The sequence below is a fragment of the Phoca vitulina genome, unplaced genomic scaffold (assembly GCF_004348235.1).
Source record: "Phoca vitulina isolate PV1807 unplaced genomic scaffold, GSC_HSeal_1.0 scaffold94, whole genome shotgun sequence".
NCBI lineage: Eukaryota > Metazoa > Chordata > Mammalia > Carnivora > Phocidae > Phoca > Phoca vitulina.
Genome location: NW_022589797.1, coordinates 3,501,003 through 3,515,148, shown reverse-complemented (window position 1 = coordinate 3,515,148; position 14,146 = coordinate 3,501,003). Strand labels below are relative to the sequence as shown.

The window sequence follows — 14,146 nt, the reverse complement described above, 5'->3', positions numbered from 1 at the left end:
GAGCTGAGGACAGTAAATGAGTATTTGAGAAAGGGCTTAGTTGTACTCTACACCTCTCCTGCCTCTCTACAAATGCTGTTCGGAAGGCCCCTAAATGTTGGGGGGTCAGGGGTCGGGTGAGACTGTGCAACAAAAAGATCTATTTATCTGGCCACTAAGCCCTTTGTAAACTTGACTATTGTGGGTGAACCATACCTTTATCAAGATAGACTTTAACCACTATATATGGGGTGTGACTTAATACAGGCCTCCACACCCTTCCTCTTTTCCTACACATGATAAAGTCTGTTTTGATTATGTAAGTTTGAAACTGGAGGTCCTTCAGTAGGGATTCACCAAAGAATATTACTACTGTCTCAGACTCCACTCATTTACAGCTTGAAAACAGCTAGTAAAGAAGTTTACTCCACCACAATCATCACTATTATCACCACTGAAAACTCTTCAAAGGACAAAAATAGAAACCCCAAAATAGACCAGTAGCAAATACTTAACCTTTACAGTGCCATCAGAGGATGCACTAATAATATAATGTCCATCTTGTGTAAAAGTTGCTTCATTAACAAAGGAGGAATGGCCACGAAATTCCTTCAATGTTTTCCCAGATTTTAAACCATGAATTCTATCACAAACAAAAAGAAATTTACAATTAATATTCTATAGAATGCAGGGCGCCTGGGTGGCTCAGTCGGTTAACTGTCTGCCTTGAGGTCATGAAACCAGGGTCCTGGGATGGAGTCCCACGTCAGGCTCCCTGCTTGGCAGGAGTCTGCTTCTCCCTTTCACTCTGCCTTTCCTGCCCACTCGTGTGTTCTCTCTCTCGCTCATTCTCTCACAAATAAATAAAATCTTAAAAAAAAAAGTTTATAAAATAAAAATATTCTATAGACTGCAGTTGGGACCAAATATTCTTTCAATGAATTATAGAAGCTCAAATTATATCAGGTGAAGAAAGAGGACTATGCAATTATGTATGTAGTAAAATTTTCATTATGCCAAACAAAACAAAAACAAAAGCTTGGCACAAAGACTGGAAGAAGGGGCACCTGGGTGGCTCAGTAGTTAAGCGTCTGCCTTTGGCTCAGGTCATGATCCCAGGGTACTGGGATCGAGCCCCACATGGGGCTCCCTGCTCGGCAGGAAGCCTGCTTCTCCCTCTCCCACACCCCCTGCTTGTGTTCCCTCTCTCGCTGTGTCTCTCTGTCAAATAAATAAATAAAATCTTAAAAAAAAAAAAGACTGGAAGAAAATATGCCAATAATACCATAGGCTTCTGTTCAGGGACAGACTTCTAGGTCTTGGCTATATTTGTAATATGTCCTCTATGGTGCTTCTGCTGCAGGTGGGTCAAAAATCACACTTTGAGAAACATGAAACACTGCTATAATCCCTTTCTCTCTTCTGGGTAGACTCAAATGAACAAAATAATAACGAGGTCTCACATACACTCACTCTTCATATAACACCATCTTGGTGAAAGCATAAGGAATCACGAGTACCTCCCTCCAGTGCTTCATTATAGCAAACCCAAGTGAGGGAGTTTGGGGACTCTTACTTACCGAATTGTCTGGTCAAAAGAGGCACTAAGGATCTGACTGCTATCCTTAGAAAAGCTTAGACAGGTGACACCTTTACTGTGTGCCCTTTCAAATCTCCTTAAACACTGTCCACTCTGAATCTTCCATACCTTTACATAAAAAAAAAAAAAAAAAAAAAGTAAAAACTTGTAAACAGAGTCCCACTCTAGCCTGCAGAGCGAAGCAAGATGCAATGCTCAATAGTGTACTAAAACAGCATTAAAAATGCATGCTAATAGTTGAATATGGCTGCTTCACATAGTGCAATAACTGAATCCTCTGAAACTTAAACCTCTTTCCTTGTAAATTATTAAAACAAAAATTCAGACTCAAAGTTCACTTAACAGACTTTTCTGTATTTTATCTAGCCCAGGGTGTTTCACCAGCAATTAAATACAAACCACAGCTAATCAACAGCAGACCATCCCACTCCCTAAAAAAAACCCCAAAGTACAACACATCATATAAGGTGAGCCAGGGTGGTACAGCAGAAAGGGCATGAGGAGCAGATCTAAGTTGAAGTCCCAGTCTATCAGTTACCAACTGTGTGACCTTAAACTGATGATTGAACCTCCTGAGGCAGAGTTGTTAGGATTAAACAAGAAAAAGTAAATTAGCATAAAGTTGATGCTCAACAAAGTTGCTATTAAGCTATCACATGTGGAACACTACCTCATTGCAGAAGTATCAAAATGTCTACATATAAAGGTTTGTGCCACTAATAAATACCTTGATTTTTCCATCTTGGGCCCCAGTTGCTAACATTTCTGTATCTCTGCTGAAACACATGCAGAGGACAGCATCGTCCATCATCATAAAGTTATCCTGGGCCTGGTATTTAAGATCCTAAAGGAAACAAAGATAAGCAGTTACCAAAATAACACAAAACCCCCAGTTACGCCAGATCTCTACAAACCCACTAAAAGCAGAATAACGGATTGTGCCTACTCTAAATTTCCAAAGCAAATACTAGTGCCATGTACACATGTTCCTAATGAACCACTGCTAGTGCTGGGAATAAGTAATTTTGTACACTTCAAATTAATACTCTAAAAAATTCCAATGTAACACCCTTTTGCTTACTGATCTTTTTTCTATGCAAAATTCCCCTACAATTCTACATTGTACATTTTTAATGTATCTGAATTTATTTTAGGGTATGATGTGAAAAACCAATGTCTTTTCCAAATTGTCAGCTACTTTTCCTAAAGCCATATATTGACTAATCGACTTGTGATGTTTCTTTTATCATCCATTACTATTCAGAACAAAGTATCTTCATCTTTTCCTAATTACAAAGTAAGACTGCATCATGGTTTAAAAAAAAAAAAAAGCAAACTATAAGGAAATATATGAAGCAGAAAATGAAAACCACTCATGAATTCACTACCCATGGAGTGGAAGTTAGTATTCTATGATAAAGATTATATTTTAAATCAGTGGATAGTCAATAAATACCTACTTAGGAAAAAAATTACGTTGGATCTACACCAACTTCATCCCCCTAAACAAATTCCAATGGATCAAAAATTAAACATAAAATGAAACATGAAAGCACTAGAAGTTGTAGAAGAAAAAGATGGATAAATATAATGATACAAAAAAATTAAGTCTATAAAACAAAATGATGAGCAAAGCCAAAAGAGAATGGTCAAAACTGAAAAATATTTGCAATACATATTACAAAGATTGATTTCCTCAAACTGTTCCTAAAAATCAGTTAGAATTCAAAAGAAAAATAGACAAACGATACGAAGACTTCACAGAACAGGAAATATTAGTGGCTTTTCACATATAAAAAGATATTCAACTTCATTCATAATAAGAGAAACAATTAGTACTACAATTACGTTAGATTAGAAACAATAAGTAATGCTTACATATACCTAGAAATTCCAGGAAGATTACATAAGAAACTGATGACCCTGGCTGGACCAAGGAAGAGAACTGACCAGCTGAGGGACAAGGATAGGAGCAAGACTCTTGCTCTTGCTCCTGAATAACTGTTCTGTTTTATAAAATGTTGTATCAGATGGGGGCACCTGGATGGCTCAGTCGGTTAAGTGTCTGACTTCGGCTCAGGTCAAGATCTCAGTGTCCTGGGATGGAGCCCTGTGTCTGGCTCTGCGCTCAGCAGGGAGTATGCTTCTCCCTTTCCCTTCCTCTCTGCTCCTCCCCCTGCTCATGCTCAAGCTAGCCCTCTCTCTCTCAAACAAATATTATCTTTAAAAAAATGTTGTATCAGATGTATATATTATTCATTTAAAAAATAAACATATTGTAAAAATAACAGATAATTTAAAAACAAAAAATAGATAATTCTCCCATTAGAAAAGTTAATCTATTTTAAATACTTTACCTTCCTGATTTTTCCAGTTGTAAAGTTCCAGACTTCAATGAATCCATCAACAGACCCAGTGACCAAATACTGACCATCTGGAGAAAATCGAGCACACTCCACATGTGATTTCTGACCAAACTGTTTCAAATGAAACAATGAAACAGATGCATTTTTATCTACTGACCTTAAAACAATTTCCATTTTAACCTTTTGAGAAATCCTGCCCTAGCACAAAGTCATAGCTAGCCTATATTACGGAGTATTGGAGGGGTATTTCTGTATCTGGACAGAGACAATGGATATATTTTCTCTGACCAGTTTTAGGTCTGGGCTCTCAGTTTAAACTAGGTTTTTTTTTAATGTGAAGTTGATATTTCCAAAGCAATGTGAAAGGACTTGGAACAAATAACCCTATTAAAACACTCAGTAAGTTTTTACGTGAAGCAGCCACTATCAGTATGACTTTCACACTCAGTATGAGACAATATGTTGTTCATCTAGGGGACAACAATTCAGTTTTTCAAAATAAATGTCTGTTTTCCTATACTGCTTTGTAAACAAATTTTCCATCCGGTTTCTTTTCATGACCTTCATTTAATCAAGTGATAACGTGTGGCTGACTGACTCTAGAATTAGAGCTGACAGACTATTTGCCTAGGAGATGTATCCTGAGCATTTACCAGCAATGATGTTCCCAATAACAGATGAAAACTACAGAACATTAGACAAATGAGAACAGAGAAAAGCTCTATTATGAATTTCGTTTTAAATGCCAGAAAAGGAAAGTCTTTATAAAAGAAAATCTTGGCTCAGCAGCGTAATTGTAATGGATTTCTGTCTCAAGGCTTCAGCCAGGTAAATAGAACAGTGCTTCTCAGAAATATCTTTACATGCGAATCAAAACATATAATCCAGAAAAGATAAATTCAAAGCCCTAAGCCAAAGGTCCAAGATTTGAGGAATATGAAATATTTCAAAATCCATAAATTCAGTAAGAGCACAAACCCAGAGAGAAACTAATAGAAAGGAGGTGCTGAAGTAGCAAATAGGCTTGAAATTCTGGGAATTGCAGCAATTTCGTGATTGTGCTTTGTCCTAGAAAAGTCTCAGATTAAAATAATAAACAAACAAACAAACAAACAAAAACAAGAACCAGCCATGAGATGATAAAATTATTTTCCTCGAACACCACACAAGCCTGCTTTACGGTCTATGCCTGGTACTTTGCCGGACATGTAACAGGCAAAAGCAGCAATGACGAACAGGGCGAATACACAGAAAGCTCACAGTTAGTTCCAGGCATACCCAAAGAGCTAACCATTCTTCCAAATGAAGGCCTCCTGGGAGGAAGTGCAAGGGCAGAGGATGGGCCAGCTGCCAAATTTATGGATATACACTTGAGGGGTGCCACTGCCAGACCCCAGGAGGACCCCAGTGGTCTCCAGCAGGAACCCTGAAAGTTGTCAGCTCCTGGCACACGGCCTGGCTGAGCAAGCACAGAGTCCTCAACAAATGATGAGCAAATGGCTGAGTATCTAAGGATCCTACCTTAATGTGCCTGCTCAGCTGTGTAGGAAACTTTTCTTCTTCCACATCTTTGACAGCCGCTTTGCCTCGGAACAAATCTATGGTCATGCCGGGAGGAAGCAACCCCTGGTGCTGCTGCCACTTCAGTGCCTGTCAGCAAAGAAACGCACACTAACCTGCTTGGCTGCTTCTAAGATCTCGTCCTGACTGCTCAAAGCCCAGCCCGAAAGGACCAGGTTACCATCTACACCCACACACCTTTGGCCCTCCAAAGACAACATAATCTGTGCAACTCTGTGTCTTCGGAACACAGGCTGATCCCGGGGTGCAAGGGAACTCTGAGAGCCAACAGGTCCGTATTTCCATATCTATTTTCTTAGAGGTTTGACTTTTATTCTAAACAAAATTTGGAAAACAAAAATCTCCCACAGTCCCAACATCCAAATAGAGCCACTGTTGGTTAGCATTTTATGTACACCTTCTAGTGTTTTCCCCCTTACGTGTGTTTATTAACATATCTGTAATGATGTTCTATATAAAATTTTATATTGTTTTCACCTATCCTCAGATCATGCAATGACATAACTATCAATTCAATGGCTGTAAAATATACCCTACATGGTGAATGTTTTAACAGTTTAATTGATATATTAATGGACAGTCACACTGCTACCAATTTTTTACACAGCTAAATTATCCCACAATAAACACTTCTGAACATAAGGCTTTTTCTATTTGAGGGATAATACTCACTGAGAATAGATTCCTAGAAGAAAAATTATTGAATCCAGAAAAGAATATGAATGGTTAAGGCTCTTGATATACACTGCCAGACCGCTTTCCCAAAAAGTTTTAACTTCAACAGTGTTTATGACTGCATTATGGGGAGTGGAAAAATCATGGATTTTGGAGACTGATGGTCCTAGGCTAGATCATTTGCCAACTCTTATTTTCATTTATGTTCTTTGCCCACTTATCTATTGTATTTTCACTATTTTTCCTATCGATTTTTGAGCTTTTAATGTGATCAGGGTCGGGACTATGAGCCCCACATTGAGTGTAAAGATTACTTAAAAAAAAAAAGGTCCAGAAAAGTTAGGTAATGTGCCAAAGACCACATTAGTTGGTAAGTGAGAGATCTTGGATTCTAACTATGGTAAACATTTATTCCAATTTGCCTTTGACAGCGTCCTGGCACAATGATCAACAGCACCCTTAAGCCATCCCAAATGGGATGATAAATTCTACGACCATCCTAATTCTAACTAACTCTAGAGCTTGTGCTATTAACCACTAATCTATACTGCTTCTCCCAGGATAAATGCGGGTGGCCTGGCACAGGTACTGGTGCAAGCAGCTCTACAGGCAGTCCCCAGTTCTAAGGATGTCTGATCTCTTCAGCCTGTACATATAGTTTATATATAGGAAACAGTACCAGGAGTTCAGGGTAATTTCAGTTCCACAGACTTTAATTACCTGCCCCAGCAATGCCATGAGACGAGATGGAGGCACCACACTGACTTCCCCAGCTAAGGCCTGGGCAATTGCTGCTCTTCTCTTCTCTTTGCTACTTCCATCTGGGTATGCCTGAAAAAGGAGAAGGATATGAGTGTGCTTACTTAAAAACAACAATAATCATCAAGCAGAAACATTTTTTTTTAAGATTTTATTTATTTATTTGACAGAGAGAGAGAGCCTGCACAAGCAGGAGGAGCTGCAGGCAAAGAGGGAGAGGGAGAAGCAGGTTCCCTGCTGAGCAAGAGCCCAATGCAGAACTTGATCCCAGGACCCTGGGATCATGACCTGAGCTGAAGGCAGACACCCAACGACTGAGCTACTCAGCTGCCCCAAGCAGAAACATTTAAAAAATATATAAAAAAAAAAAATACCTGGTTAAAGAAGGGATTAATTATATTAATTAGTTAAGACAATTCCCAACTCTCCCCACTTGCATTTCAAAAGTATGCGTTGGGAGAGACTTGAGGTCAGCCAATCCACACTGTTATTTCTGAAAGGGTCCAAGTAAACCACGTCAAAGCCAGAGTTGTTTTTCCAGTTTTCTGAAAAATCTGCAGAGCTGAGGATTCTTTTAGTAATTTTTTGGTCATTTACTTCAGTCCAACGACTCCCAGCCCAGAAGTTCTTCACCACCTCTAACTTGAATCCTTTTATGGTAATCTAAACTTCCTTCCTTTATCCTCATGGTTTCTGTGAGTTTACCCTAACTTTCCACTCTCTAGGACCTATTAAATTCTTCTTCCTCCTATTTAGACTAGTAAAAGGCTGGGTGAGAAACAATGAAACAATTAAACATATAATAAGGTTTGGGAAGAAGAAAAGAGTATCTGTCACCACACTCTACCAGTAAGCATAACTGGCTGAGACAAAAGCACGAGCTTTCTAAGAACTAAAAACGTTGAGAGAAAACTGCACTTGTTGGGCCAAGGGACACAAATGCACAGTAAATATGCTAGCCGTCAGGCAGCACTTCAGGGTCAAATAAGTACTTGGGCTAATGTGGAAATTATATCACAGTAAATTTTTTGCTTCTTTACTAATCAACATACAACCCTCTAAAATGGAATGTGTAGGGGAGGGAAGACCTTCAAATATTCAGAAAATTGAACAAGATTATTCTCTTTAGCATATGTAAATTCCAAACAACACACATAAACAGTAAAGTATCATTCTCAAAAATTAAATCAAAATCAGTATCCAATAAAATGGTAAAAAACAGATTACATTACTGCATTTTTTTTAAAGTTAACAAGAGTTTCTTGTCATACCTCACGAGGATCAAAATAAGACCTGGCCAAGAGGTTCTCCAAATGAATATACCGCTCTGGCTGTGTTTGTTTTAACATGATCATGGGGTCAGTCTGTCTCAGGAGTGACCTGGCAGCTCCCAATTCACGCAGCTCTATCAATTCCAGAACAACCTGGAAAATTGAAAGAAAATGTCTGTTTCAATGCATTCTCTTAGTACTCTTTCAGTACAATTTCTGATTCAGAAATGGCCTCCCAACATGATTTCCAATATTAGGAAATACTCCTTTCTCTTTTCCCTAGCATTTTCAGGTGGATAAATGAAGCAATTATAAATAGTAACTTCAATTTTTCTTCCTTTTTTTTTTTAAGATCTTATTTATTTATAAGAGAGGGAGGGAGCACGAGGCAGGGAGGGGCATAGGGAGGGGGAGGGCAGAAGGAGGGGGAGGTGCAAATTCCCCGCTGAGTGGCAGAGCCTGACGCAGGACTCAATCTCACGACCCTGAGATCATGACCTGAGCTGAAGCTGGACGCTTAAGCAACTGAGCCACCCCAGTCTTTCAACTTCTGTCTTTCATTTTTATCTACCCATCTCCTCTCCTCTCTGGCTTACTGTTCGGAATACAGAAACTGAAAAAACTAAAGATGAGAATATTTCCAAGGGCTCCAGAGAAACCTTTCTCCAATAAACGAAATTTTCTTTGGGGAATTACTGAACTCATGTGGATTGTAAATAAACAAACTATCCTATTTTTATTTTGAACAACACTACATTCCTATTTCCAGAAAGCCCATTCTGTTATTATACAAGTGTATAATAACTAATTTATATGATCTTTGTCCTGGTTTCCTGGCATGGAGCTTCTAAAAACCTTGGAATTTTCCTAATGATAGGAATATCTTCATTATTAATGAGCCCCTTGCATCACATCTGAGTTTGTGCTATGAAGACAGCTCATGGAAAGGCCTGGTTGCCAGAAAGACCAACCACATTAGAGGGTTGGGGTTTTAAGCCAGCCCAACCTCCAAGGAGTGCTGGGGAGCTGAAGATTGAATGAAACCCCAATAAAAACCCCAATGGAGCTTCCTAGTTGGTAAACACATTAATAAGCCAGGTGAGACACTCCACAGGGAGAGAACATTAGAAGCTCTCCACTCAGGACCCTCTGAGACCTCACCTTTATGTGTCTCTTCATTTGGCTGGTCCTGATCTGTATTCTTGATAATATAACTGTAATCATAAATACAGCACTTTCCTGAGTTCTGTGATTCATTCTAGTGAATTATCAATTCTTAAGGGGTCATGGGGACCCAGATATGCAGCCACTTGGTCAGGAGTGTGGGTGGCCTGAGACCCCAAAAAAGTGCAGCTTGTGTCTGAAGTAAAGGGAATCTTGTGGAGGGCTGGGCCTTTAGCTTGCAGGGTCTGCACTAACTCCAGGTGGTTAGCACCAGAACTGAATTGTAATACTCTACTTGGTATCAGAACAGTTTATTTAATGATCACTTAAAAAATAATTTTAATTTAGGAAAGTCTTGGCTTTTCAAAAAAAAAAAAGAGGAAAAAAACCATACAAAGTAGTACTCAAGCCTTGACAGTATAAGTTTTAAGGGCTGTTACAGTCCCACAGTGCTTCAAGGAATGCTCGCTGACACTTCCCAGTGAGGGGACCCTCAATTAACCAACTGAAGGGGATCAGCATCACCTCCACTCTTACCTGTTCGTAGAGGTCAATGAGGGTTTTGTCTGGCAATTTCAGAGACTGTATAGCCTGTAAAACAGTATCCCAATGGCCACTATTAATGTCAGCTACAAAACTCTCAATGCTGTCCACCGTATTCAGAGACACCGTAGTCTCTTCCTGTAAAGTGGCAAGCGCCCGATGTAAACTGTTCTCCTTTAGGTACTGCATGATAAGACGGATCACACTGAAAAAAGAAAGCAACTCATTTAGTTCAGGAACCCTCACACACCAAAAGAGTCCACAAAATAAAGCCCCCCTAGCTTATTTCTTCTATTCGGCCATCCTCCTTTCACTCTTTGCTTTCCAGTTCTTTATCATGTAAGTAAAACTTTCCAAAAATCACAGAATCTCAAGGTACAAGGGACTTTGAGGATCATCTAGTCCAACCTTCAAGTCAAAATTCAAGAACTGGGGTTTAGAAAGGAGAAATAATTTGCCTAGTGTCTCACAGTCAGCTAGAAAAGGAGTTGGTACTATGGTGACTCTCTTACTTCCAAGGTATGAGATCTTTTTATTATGCCAAGTTTCTTATTAACTTGGCATAATGTATGATTATATTGTTGAATACTTTTTGAAAAGACTTATTTATTGGGGCGCCTGGGGGGCTCAGTCGTTAAGCGTCTGCCTTCGGCTCAGGTCATGATCCCAGGGTCCTGGGATTGAGCCCCACATCGGGAATCCCTGCTCGGCGGGGGGCCTGCTTCTCCCTCTCCCACTCCCCCTGCTTGTGTTCCCTCTCTCACAGTGTCTCTCTGTCAAATAAATAAATAAAATCTTAAAAAAAAAAAAAAAAAAGACTTATTTATTAGAGAGTGTGTGTGTGTGAGCACATGGCGGGGAGGGGCAGAGGGAGAGGGAGAGAATGGACCCAGGGCTTGATGTCACAATCCTGAGATCATGACTTGAGCTTACTCGACTGAGCCACCAAGGCACCCCTACTGTTGTACACTTTTGTGAAATATTTAAACCTAGTCCAGTCATTGACAGAATATACTCGAAATGCTTATAGGATGATTTGGTCCATTCTTTTAAACAATAAAAAAAAATATGAATTGAGATTTTCTTAATGGGGATTTGTTAAACAATAAGTAGAACTATACTGTATGTAAAAGCAAAACAAAGTAACACCTACCCACTGCCTTTATTACCAAATTTTCAGGACAAGTGAAATAAAAACATTGTGGATTCACTTTCCCAAGAGAAAAGAGGAGCCAGATAATTTCCAAATATTGAGAGAAGAAGCAACCACTTTCAACATGTGACAAAACTTTTAAGTTATTTATAGTTAAATATAGTTATTTATAGTTAAAACTTCTTGATCTTGGGCTTAGTAAGGAATCTGGTGAAGAATCTGTTCATATAGACTGTAAAACTTCACTGTACAATGCTGTAATACACTGTTTTCCTTCTTTCTTTAGAAGTACGTATGTGGCTCACACTGTATTTTTTTTTTTTCTTTTTAAAGAGGGGAGACAGAAGGAGGGACAAATAGAGAAAATCTTAAGTAGGCTCCAGACCCAGCATGGAGCCTGTTGTGGGGCTTGATCTCACAACCCTGAGATCATGATCTGAGCCAAAATCAACTGTCGAACGCTTAACCCACTGAGCCACCCAGGCGCCCCTCATACTGTATTTCTACAGACAGCAGGAGTATAGAAGGTCAGACTGTCCTGGCTGGAAGGAATTACAGATTGGAATTTAGTCAATTCCCTCTATCAGAGAGAAATAATAAACATAAAAAAATGAACAATGTTTATTGTTTATTATGCACTTACTATATACCAGGTACCGTTTTAAGTATTTTAGGCATATTGATTCATTTATTCCTCAAAACAATCCTATGAGGTATTACTATTATGTCCATTTTACAGATAAGGATTTGACCAAGTAACAGAGATAAATGGAAAAATGAAGACTCAAACTGACAATGTGGCTCTTGAGCATACATCCCTGACAGGAAAGCAAACACCCTCTTCTTAAAAACTCCTGCAGAAGGAAACTGATTACTGCTACTTGCATTAAGTAGTCTCTTCTCTCATGGCCCCTTTGAGAGATACTCAGGTTTAGATCCCTGCTATTTTAGTACCTACTATCTTTCTTAGGATACTTCCATTTGCACTCCCAAAAAAGGCACCCTCTCTGTAAAAATCTCATATTTGACACACCTCAAATCAAAATTTACTTTCTTCCAACACAAATGTACAGTTGACTCTTGAACAACATGGGTTAGGAGCACTGACCCGCTGCACAGTCAAGAATCTGTGTTTAACTTTTGATTCCCCAAAATCTCAAAAGTTAATAGCCTGCTGTTGACAGAAGCCTTACTGATAACATAAAGAGTCGATTAACATATATTCTGTATGTTATAGGTATTATAAACTGTGTCCTAACAATAAAGCAAGCTAGAAAAAAGAAAATCATAAGGAAGAGTACACTTACCGTACTGTACGATAAAAATATGCTCAGATAAGTAGATCTGCGCAGTTCAAACCCATGTTATTTAGGGGTCAACTGTAATATATAAAGACCTAAAAGCTCTGGAGATAGGCTGGGATTTGAATCAGAGTTCTGTCACTTACTGTGACCCTGGGCAAGTCAGTTAACATCTCTGTGCGTGTTTCCTCATCTGTTAAGAAAAATACCTACCCTGTAGGGTTGACTATACTGTTAATAGCATGACTGGCATAGAAAATACTCACTAAATAGTAGCTATTACTGATAATAAAAACATGCAAGGGTGCCTGACTGGTTCAGTCGGTAGAGTGTGAGGCTCTTGATCTCAGGGTTGTGGGTTTAAGCCCCACACTGGGTGTAGAGATTACTTAAAAATAAAATCTTAAAAACAAACGAATGCACGAACAAGCATGCAGCAGCCCAAGGATGGGAGAATGGTTGGTGTCTGCTCTTATTTAGACCCCAAAGCACGGAATCCTTTCCAACTCCTGCCCTGAGTTGTTTTAGTTGCCAGCACTATCACTCTTCTTTGCTTTTTTCTCCACAACACTTACTACCATCTGTTAAGTCTCATATTTTACTTACTGTTTTTGTCTGTTGTGTGGGCCCTCCCCAATCACAATGTACATTCTATAAAGGGAAGGATTTTTGTGTTTTGTTAACTACTGCATCCCCAGGGTCTAGAACAGTACATAGTAGACTTCAATATTTGTTGAATGAATAAACCTCCCTTCTTCCTGTGGCAGGTCTTCAGGACAAGTCCTCTCCCTTACTTGCACTCAAAACACAAATACTATGTCTGCTGGTTTAATTATTATGTATAGGCAAGGGCAAGGTAGAGGGTGGAGTCCTAAAAAAGTTCACTAAAGACTTTCTTCAGTCATTAGTCCGCCTCCCCCCCACGTAGATCATTCTTCTGGCCCAATCTTCAGATTCTGTCTCTCCTTTGTAGCTACAGAGAACTCTCTGACCAATCAAAATTCAGCGCCAGATACCGCTTGATAAAACAGCTAATCGTTCATTCATTCCAACGGCAGTAATTGAGGCTCTACGGTCTGCTAAGCACTGGGACTATACGGAAAAGGAGCTCCTAGGCGCCTACACAGGCCAGTAGGGTGGGCAGAGAAACAGCTACAATACTGGGTAAGTAAGTGCTGGGCAGAGAAACGCAAAGGGGCCATATAAGCACAGAGGAAACGAATCACACTGTTACAGGGGAAGCGGGAAGAGTAGGAAGCTTAGAATCCAAGTTCCCTTGTGCAGGTAATTAGACTGGAGTCCAGAATGGATGGGCAATCTGATCAGTCACAGAACGTGCCAGGAGTCGGCGATGGCTAGAACTCAGATCTTCAAGGCCTATCCTTCCTCCTAGCCCCGTGCAGTCTCCCATGGGGTTTTGGGCTTCTCGTCCGCGACTTTCTAGTGGGCCCGCCTCCGACGTAGCCAGATCCAAGAAGCTTCTTTGTAGGCAAGGAGAAGCCCTCCACTCCCTAGGCTCTCAGACGCCTCCCCCTGAGCATCTTCCACTCCACACCCTTCACCTCCCCGCCCCCGCCACTTCGCAAACTTCCGCCACCGCAGGACTCACTCCGAGGACTCGATTTCGATCGACATAGTGATATCTTCACGGGGGAACAAACCACTCCACTCTTAGGCCCAGTCGCGCAACACACCAAATACACCTCCGGCAGCCGCCTTACACCACTTCCGCTCGACGTCAGACGCCCGCTCCG

At 40.0% G+C, this 14,146-nt stretch overlaps 1 protein-coding gene across 1 annotated transcript in view; it reads right to left on the bottom strand.

The window, feature by feature from the left end:
• SMU1 (SMU1 DNA replication regulator and spliceosomal factor) overlaps positions 1 to 14,146 on the bottom strand; it is a 25,933-nt gene extending 11,787 nt beyond the window's left edge. The window contains exons 1-9 of the mRNA XM_032396713.1: positions 14,002 to 14,146; positions 9,933 to 10,143; positions 8,232 to 8,384; positions 6,922 to 7,032; positions 5,467 to 5,595; positions 3,937 to 4,056; positions 2,307 to 2,423; positions 1,560 to 1,687; positions 496 to 622 (exon numbers count right to left, since the gene is read on the bottom strand). Of these exons, the coding sequence (XP_032252604.1) occupies positions 496 to 622; positions 1,560 to 1,687; positions 2,307 to 2,423; positions 3,937 to 4,056; positions 5,467 to 5,595; positions 6,922 to 7,032; positions 8,232 to 8,384; positions 9,933 to 10,143; positions 14,002 to 14,027 (1,122 nt within the window). The 5' untranslated portion in view covers positions 14,028 to 14,146. The remainder of the gene's footprint in view (positions 1 to 495; positions 623 to 1,559; positions 1,688 to 2,306; positions 2,424 to 3,936; positions 4,057 to 5,466; positions 5,596 to 6,921; positions 7,033 to 8,231; positions 8,385 to 9,932; positions 10,144 to 14,001) is intronic.